Here is a 9049-nt window from a genome sequence, read left to right on the forward strand (position 1 = left end):
TGAAAAACTTCAAAATGTAAAATTTTGCCAGTCAAGTATGAACAAGTATTTTGTTACAAACAGCTTATTTCTGCCTTAAAATGTTTTCCAACACACAAGATTAGAGAAGTCCAGATGACGATGTGTTTCTTTGCTCAGGACGGAGTCACTCCATACTCACACAGCTGCTTATTGATATTTAAAATCTCATATATTTAACCTTCAAACTGTTGTTAATTAAGTTGTTCTGCATTAGAAATCATAGCTTCACCTTGTAGTCCTATTTTTCTTTAATAAATTCCTAATCAGTATTAGGGTTAACCATGAAATGAGAAGTGAAGAACAGGAAAAGTTTTGAGCACTTCTTTTTCCTTTGTCCTCGACAAACTTGCAATACAAGTACCCATAATCCATCTGTTTGTGTTATGTAGGACCTCAGCATAACCGTGAGTGTATAAGACTCTGCGGCACTGTTGTCCTGTAGCTTATATCACATGATACATGACATAAGAATCATGTGCCCCCCACCCCTTCTGGACGACACCCAGCAGAAGGAATCTGAGACAAAGAACAACAGACTGCAGTCACTGCATGTGTGAGAACTAACAAACCCTCTGAGGACTGGACTGCTGCTCCGACCGGTAAGAGTCAATCAGTGAGGGTCTCTTCACAGAGCTGCAGGACAGAACGAGCTCCTGGCATGCCTGGACACCCCAACGCCAACTTGAGCTACATTCAGCCAGTGTAAGTCATCAAAATGAGAAACTTTATCAAAATAATTACTTAGTGTTTTAAAATAAGGTGGATGTTACTTTATTGTCTCTGTGGGAGAAATCTGACTTACATATTTGTATTAAAACACACATGCAAAGAACAACCTGCAGATAAAGGAACACCGTTCAGTTCTACATAAGGTTTTTCTTAGGTTAATGTTGGCACATGCAGGCTTGACAGTTAACTTCACAACTTGTCAGACTGAGAGAATTATGTCTTTTGTTTTTAGTTATTAAGTCAGTAGTGATTGAATACATTTCTCATTATAATTACACACATAATCTCTTTCTTTCCATCACACTAGCAGAGATGGACTTCCACAGCAGCCTTCATGGGCCTACGGGAGCCTTCAGGAGTATTTATGAAGATTCTGTGTTTCTGGGGTGAACCTCACGTCCGTCTCAGCGTAACAACTACACAAGCTAACTGCCACTTCACGATTTATTTGTATTAACCGACGCCTCATTTGGCTACGAAGTGATTCATCTTCTCACAAAGACCATCTTTGTTTGGGTGGGTCACGTGACGTGACGTGACGTGACGACGCACGGAGCTACACAGCTGCGGGGTGTAAAATGAATTTGAGGCGGAATAACAGCGGAGAGTCCGAAGACGAGCGAAGATAAAGTTTAGAAACGGCGAGCGAGTTGGACTCCGGTAAGTTTTTCACACTTTAACGGCACTTGTTAACGTTTTCCTGCCAACAGGCCGCTGCCATGTTGACTCATTCTTCCGACAACCGGCGTCCACGTTGACTGCGTGTTTACGGTGGAGCCCACTGACAGCTGTGCTAACGCTACGGCTACGCTAAGGTTCAGTTGGAGGAGGTCAAGTCAGGAATTGGTTTGGGAACGTCTCTAATTAATGAAGTCGTTCTAGCTGTGTGTGATTTGTGGTTCCAATGGTGGACAGTCTGTGTTCTCCTGTCACCGCTATTAACCCAACCAGTAGTGTCACTAACTGCACTGCATGGCAGCTAAGTTCCTGTAATCCCATTAACGTCACAATATTGAGAATATTCTAGAAATAATTTGTAAAAACGTTTGTGTCAGAGCTTCTTCGTCCACACAGTCAGGACATTTTACGGCATTAAACTGACAAAACTATCAGTCAGTTTAATCTTTGTTCAGTTTGAGAAATTCAAACGATAAATGTGTTAAATTGTAAATGAATTGATTTCAAATAAAGAGTCACTGAGGGACTGTTGGTGGCTGGCTGTCACTTTATGTTATCTTCACGCTCTCTGGAGCAGCAGATGTTTTTCCTTGAGCCTCACTGGGTGACTCAGGGGAAATACATGAGCTTCCCTCCACCGTAAATAACCGAGTTTTAGAATATTCACAGTAAATGTGGGTGGACTTGGAGCCAACGCGGTGAGAGTTATCACCAAACTAAACCTCATCACTCAGGTGGCCTGTGCACGACAGGCTCCTGCCAGCAGCAGCAACATTTAATAATCCCCACCATTAGAGATGTGTGCATGTTGGTGATATTAATTAATTGATATGAATTAATAAAAAACGCAGCACTGCGGTAACTTGGCTCACAGCTCTTCTTGGATTTTAACAAAAAAACAACTTTGATGATTTAACAGCCCTGCTTTTGGTGAGGTTTAATGGCCCAAATCTTCAGTCAGGCATTAAATCAGTGTGTCCTGATATGTGCTGGAGTTCATCCATAAGAGCTGCCACCATGTAAACCTGAGTCTGACGACTGACCTGAGATCAGCACACTGCACTGCTGTTTTCCTTACGAACTGATCTCAGAGAGGTGGAGGAGCACTGGAGACGACTGGGCTGAGTTGCATAAGAGCGCCATTCATCCTGCTGCCCTTCGTCTGATGCTGCGTGTTGACTTTGGCAGCTCCGAGGAGGGGAAACACGCGGGCCTACGGGCTCGTTCAGGGCCGACAAATCAGCTTTCTTTGAGGTTTTGGTTGGATGGACTACACAGCAGTGAAAGACAGATTTGAAATACAGTTAAAGCCTTATGTTCCTTCCCATTGGTTAAAGTGATTTGACTTGCCTCCTTTGTTTTGCACCAGCCATCCTCATTTACCAAGCAGTCAGTGAGCAGCTCGGGGCGGCTCACACTGACCTGTCGAGGCTCATGTTGCACAGGTTGTTCTCGTCTTTCTCTTTTTGTTTGCTCTCTTTAGTTTGTCAGTGATGGTGCTTACCATGAAACACTTGCTCTCCTGTCTGAGGCTGAACCGTATGAATAAGTGTTTTATCTGATCAAACTTTAACATCAGCCTGAAGTGTGCAGGTAGACCCACACCCGCTGACCTGACATGTAATCGCCTCCGCCCCTGCCTCCGCCTCCCTTCTGTGTCCTTCGTATGTGTGGCCACGTTAACCTGAGCTCTGCCTTCTCCACAGATCAGGGCTGGATCATGACTCATGGCGATGACTGCTGTACGCCAGCGGCGGATGCCGCTGAGAGCGAGCAGCAGCAGCCTCTCATTCTGGAGAGGGTGGAGAAAGAAACGGAGAAAAGCTGTTACTCAGTGTCACGTGGGCTCCAGAAACACTTCCTGTGCAGCCCTAAGAAAGCTAAATCCAAAGCACTGGGTTTCCTCCCCGTCCTGAGATGGCTGCCACGCTACCAGCTCAGGGAATGGCTGCTGGGCGACGTCATGTCTGGACTCATTGTTGGAATCCTATTGGTCCCCCAGTCTATAGCCTACTCCTTATTGGCCAGTCAGGACCCCATATACGGTCTCTATACGTCTTTCTTCTCCTCCATCATCTACGCCTTCTTAGGCACCTCTAGACACATCTCAGTGGGGATTTTCGGGGTGCTCTGCCTGCTCGTGGGTCAGGTTGTGGATAGAGAGTTAGCCCTGGCAGGATACCTCCTGGAAAACAGCAACAACAGCGCTGCCCTGTCGGCTGGACGAAGGAATGACAGTATCGTGATGGAGTGTGACAGAAGCTGCTACGCCATCACAGTTGGAGCTACAGTTACTTTCACGGCAGGGGTTTACCAGGTGAGTGATCACAGAACACACACACACACGCTGATGATCAGGATCAGCACTTGTTTCACACTGAACACACTTGATTTGAGGGTCTGCCTGACACTCTCACCTCTTTCTCTCAGGTGCTCATGGGCCTTTTCCAGGTGGGCTTTGTCTCTGTCTATCTGTCAGACTCCCTCCTCAGCGGCTTTGCCACCGGAGCCTCCCTGACCATACTCACCTCACAGTTTAAGTACCTCCTGGGCCTGAAGATCCCAAGGCCTCAGGGTTGGTTCACCCTGTTTAAGACCTGGTACAGCCTGCTCGTCAACCTGGGACACACCAATATATGTGACCTGGTAACCAGTTTGGTGTGTTTGCTGATACTCATACCCACCAAGGAGCTCAATGACCGCTTCAAAGCTAAGCTGAAGGTAAATACGTGAAGTGCAGGAGTTTTTTGTGTTATTTTTATTTCTTATCTTTGAATCACTGACATGAGAAAACTGTAAATGGACTCGTTTGATGATGAGTAGCAGTAGAATAAGCTTTAGTCCTTAGTGGTCAAAGGTTCCTGTTCCACTCGTCATGGTCTCACAGCTGTATCTGTTGCCAGTTTTTTTATGATAAATGTCTGAAGGTAGATCACTGTAACTGTACTACTGCTGTCCGGGTTTGTCTGTCCAGGTTGGGATTAGAGGTGTCTGGGGTCAACTGAGTGTTGAGCCTTAGCCACACTTTGAGGTTAATGCTAATTTTAGCACGCTGATGTTCAAAACAGTGAACGCAGCTAAGCGTTGACCGGAGCTTGCTAACAAAGTTCGGATCAGAGAGGTGAGTGTGACCCCAGGATGTCCTAGAAAGGCCACCGTACACCATAGGATCAGTTATCTAAGGTGGTGTTTCACAGATCAGGATTTCAACATCCTTGTGGTTAGGATGTTGAAATAATAAAATGTCTCAGTTCTTAATCCATCTGATTGCCACACGCCTTTTTCTTTTTCCTCCCCAGGCTCCAATTCCCTTCGAGCTCTTTGTGGTCATAATCGCAACGTTGGCTTCTCACTTTGGCCGTTTCAACCCTGATTACGGGTCGAGTGTGGCCGGCGACATTCCCACGGGATTCCTCCCTCCACAGCTACCCATGTGGTCGCTGATCCCCAATGTGGCTGTAGATGCCTTCTCCATCGCCATCGTAGGGTTCGCCATCACTGTCTCACTGTCAGAAATGTTTGCCAAAAAGCATGGCTACACAGTAAACGCTAACCAGGAGATGTATGCCATCGGCTTCTGCAACATCCTGCCATCGTTCTTCCGCTGCTTCACCACCAGTGCCGCACTCACCAAGACCCTGGTCAAAGAGTCCACGGGGTGCCAGACTCAGGTGTCTGGACTGGTCAGCGCCTTGGTTCTCCTGCTGGTCCTGCTTGTGATAGCACCGCTCTTTTACTCACTTCAAAAGTGAGAATACCAAACTCTTCATCAGTCATTGATACAAAGCTCTTACAAATTCATCTCTGAGTAGAAAGTGATTGGTTCGGTTTGATAGATGGACAACCTGACAGGTTGGGTCAAACATTTGGACAGCTGGAAGCTAAAAATAAAACGTTTGTACTGTAAAAACTGGTGCAGGCAGTCGTTCCTGCTCGACTCTAATGTGTAACACACGTGTTGAGCTCTGCACTTGTTAGGTCTCAGTGAGGTCACTTTTACCCCGAACATCAGGTAAAACAACAGAGAGGCTTTGTTTTGAAAAATGTCATGTTAGAAATATTAAAAAAAAATTAAAAACAAAGTTATATTCCAGCCAAAAGAGTTTTTGATCAGTTCTTAATACAAAGATTAGAATGTACATAAATTCCAACACTGAGACACATGACATGACAATCAAATTTTACTGACGTACACAATATAGACAAAAGTGTTGGGACACCTGCCCTTTACACCAACAGGATTTTGGAGTGTTTCTGTGGGAATTTGTGCCCATTCATGCAGTAGAGCATTTGTGAGGTCACACACTGATGTTGGACCAAAAGGCCTGGCTCACAGTCTCAAAGCTGGAAGCATAGCATTGTCCAAAATGTCTTGGTGTGCTGAAGCATTAAGATTTCCCTTCACTGGAAGTCAGGGACCCTAACCCTGAACAACAGCTCCATAAAGAGGCATGTCCCAGTACTTTTGCCCATATAGTGTAAATCCAAAGTTTTACATGTTCTCATTTTCTTGTTGGCTTTATGACTTGGTTTGCTTGTGGCTCTTATCAGTTTAAGATGAAAAAAAGTCACAGTCACATTGATTGTGATTGCAGCTGATGAATGGTATTGATTGGCTCCATGGCCAGCACACTCGCTGCTGATCTGAAAGAATCAGTGTAGTCACACATGTCAAACTGTTTGTGTAGCCTCTTGGTCTTTGAAGCTGATTTCCTCTCAACATCTCGACCTCTGTCCCTCATCACAAACCCTAAAGCTGAGTCAGGATTTCATACTGTGAATGTGTTTGTGTCTTCACTCTTCTTCGTGAACAATTTGACGTGACCCTCCTGACCTTTTCTCTTTCCTCTTTGTTTATTTCATCCTTTTCAGATGTGTGTTAGCCGTTATCATCGTGGTTAACCTCCGCGGAGCTTTGCGAAAGTTCACTGACATTCCCCGCATGTGGCACATCAACCATCTCGATGCCTCTATCTGGGTGGTCACCATGGCAACCTCAGCGCTGGTCAACACAGAGCTGGGACTCCTGGTGGGAGTTTTGGTGTCGGCCCTGTGCGTCCTGGGCCGCACCCAGCGAGCCCAGGTCCTGGAACTTGGCCGGACTACAACCAGGGAGCATTACGAGGACCTGTCATCTTACCATGGCCTCAAAACGCATCCCGGAGTGGCTGTTTTTAGATACGAGGCTCCAATCTATTATGCCAACCAGAGCTTGTTCAAAAAGTCTCTCTACAGGAGCGTAGGGCTTGATCCAGTGAAGGAGAAGAGCAGGCGTATTAAGTTTGAGAAGAAGAAGAACAAACAGCAGACAGAGTTTCTGAACGTGAAGTTAGACCAGAAGGAGGATGAGGCTGAGGCTGGTGCCATGGTAACCTTGACGAAATCTGCCCACAGCTTCTGCAGCCTGGTGATTGACTGCAGTGCTGTCTTGTTTTTAGACACTGCTGGAGTGAACGCTCTGAAAGAAGTCCGCAAAGATTATGGAGAACTGGGCATCACGGTTGTCCTGGCGCAGTGCAGCACCTCGGTACTTGACGACCTGGAAAGAGGGGGGTACTACCCCGAGAAAAAAGGAAGTGATGAAGGAGAGAACAAAATCACTTTCTTCACCATTGTGGATGCCGTCCGCTACGTCCAAAGCCCCTCGGCTGCCAATGGAGAGTTTGACAACAAATGCTAAAAAGTCCAAATATTTATGTTTACATGTACGCAGTTTACCTCTGACATTGTTACCAACGTGCCTTTCGAAGTCTTTCCTGTCTCTGTCCTGTCACCGCTGCAGACAATCTATCATTTAACTCTGGGTCAGCATGCTAACATGCTGAAAATCAAACAAGTGAGAAAGTTTGAGAAGTTTCAGTTTGTGGCTTCGCAGTCACCTGAAAAGCTCTTCCTCTTTTTTTCTACAGCACAAGCTGTAGATGGTGTTCTGTCCTGAACTTGAGTAACTCACTGTAGCTGTTACTGTAGTTTTCTGTGGGATAATCAAGGGAAGGGTTTATTTTTCCAGGGAGAGATTTGATTGTGTTTACACGACCACAAAGCAGTAAATGTCAGCTAAATGTTTGGTTAAGTAGAGCACACAAAACTTCCGTTTGCCTTGCGTTATGTCCAAGCCGCAGTGCCTGCAGGGCCTTTAGTGATCTCTGTACCGTCCAGACCAACATGCTGTGCATGTTTTCATATCAGGTCCTTTGACACATGAATATCAGTCACTTTTTAATGTTACATCTTTTTCTAGTTCTTCTTGAGGTGAAGCAATGATCCAAACTGTTTCATCAGAACGAAGGCCATGTTTGTTTTTTTTGGTCATTTTAAATTGAATCCCCTCTGCTCTGGTGTTTATAAAGTCTGGCCGGGCTGTACCACGTGTCTTTTTGATCAAGTTTGTCGTTAGTCTGTGTTTGCTGTGGGCGACGTTGCCTTATCCTCTGTTACTAAAGTTCAGTAAACACAGCAGCCGGGTGATGAATGGGGCCGAAGTTCAAACTGGAGAAAAGCCATGTGATGCTTTGTCTCATTGAGTTTAATGTGGACTCGTGCCAGTCAACCGTTTGTGTGAGAGATCAGCTCGTCAAACAACAGGCCAGTTTATTCTTTATTTCTGTGTTGACCTCTCAACTGTATGCAGCAGGATGTTTTTTAAATCTGTCTCATGCATGGAGACACGCTGTCATGCTTTACAACTTCCTGTTTCACACTGTTCCACCTGACCGCCAGATGGCAGTGCCAGAAAATACAGCAGCAAAGGACGAGTGGAACAGGTTTTAGCTAACATCCTGTTTGAACGTGACAGGATATTCTTACCTCACAGCTTGACTGAGTCAATCCACATTCATTACACCTAAGAAATTATTATTTTAATAATGAGCTGTGAGACTGATGCTATTGCTCTAATAGCGGTTTGTGTTCTGGTGCAGTCTGGTTTTGCAGTAGCTTTAATCTAATCAGATCCAGGTTCAGGTCTCGTCTTTATTATTTCCTCAACCTATTTATGACGCAGAGTGGACAGTTTGTCCTCTGCTGGACAGCACGGCTGAAGACACGACCTTCAGTCACCCTTTAATCAGAAACATAAATAACTATAGTAGTTTTTATACTGTATGTTCACAGTAAGATGATTTTTATATTTTATATGTTGAACAGCTGTTGATTCTCAGTAATTCAGTAGAATTTGTGTCTGTGCGTGAACATCATGTTTTAGTGTGACTGAACCAGCTAATACCAGACGTCGCATTCATGCCCAGTCATCAGTGGCCAGCCTCAGCTCACGTTTCCTCTTCCTGTTGTCCAATCACAGCGAGTCGAATTCATGTGACTGTGAAACGTGTTTAAATGGGTGCTCATGAACTGTTTGGTTGGTCTGTAATGCTGTGTTGCAGTTTTCTTATATGAAGGAGTTTGTCTTTATGACTTGTGATGCAGTGGAGCAGCAGCATTACATGGTTTTATATCAATGACTCAGCTTTTGTTGCTGCAGGAAAACCTTTGGGTTACGTATCACTTCCTCTGAAAATGCTTATATGTTGCTTTAAATTATTGATGATGTGCTGATAATCAAGGGGAAGCTACAGGTTTTACACTTGAAGTACATTAGTAAAATGCTTTGTAGTAGACAGCA

The 9049-nt window shown here is 45.0% G+C and overlaps 1 protein-coding gene across 1 annotated transcript; it reads left to right on the plus strand.

Moving 5' to 3' along the window:
- Nucleotides 1–1136: 1136 nt before the first annotated feature.
- slc26a2 (solute carrier family 26 member 2) lies at nucleotides 1137–9049 on the plus strand. Its single transcript, XM_046406485.1, has 5 exons — nucleotides 1137–1410; nucleotides 3135–3745; nucleotides 3859–4149; nucleotides 4728–5176; nucleotides 6301–9049. The coding sequence occupies exons 2-5, from the start codon at nucleotides 3149–3151 to the stop codon at nucleotides 7106–7108; spliced, it is 2145 nt and encodes a 714-aa protein (XP_046262441.1). The 5' UTR covers nucleotides 1137–1410; nucleotides 3135–3148; the 3' UTR covers nucleotides 7109–9049.

This window comes from Scatophagus argus, chromosome 12, assembly GCF_020382885.2.
Source record: "Scatophagus argus isolate fScaArg1 chromosome 12, fScaArg1.pri, whole genome shotgun sequence".
NCBI classification, from domain to species: Eukaryota; Metazoa; Chordata; class Actinopteri; family Scatophagidae; genus Scatophagus; species Scatophagus argus.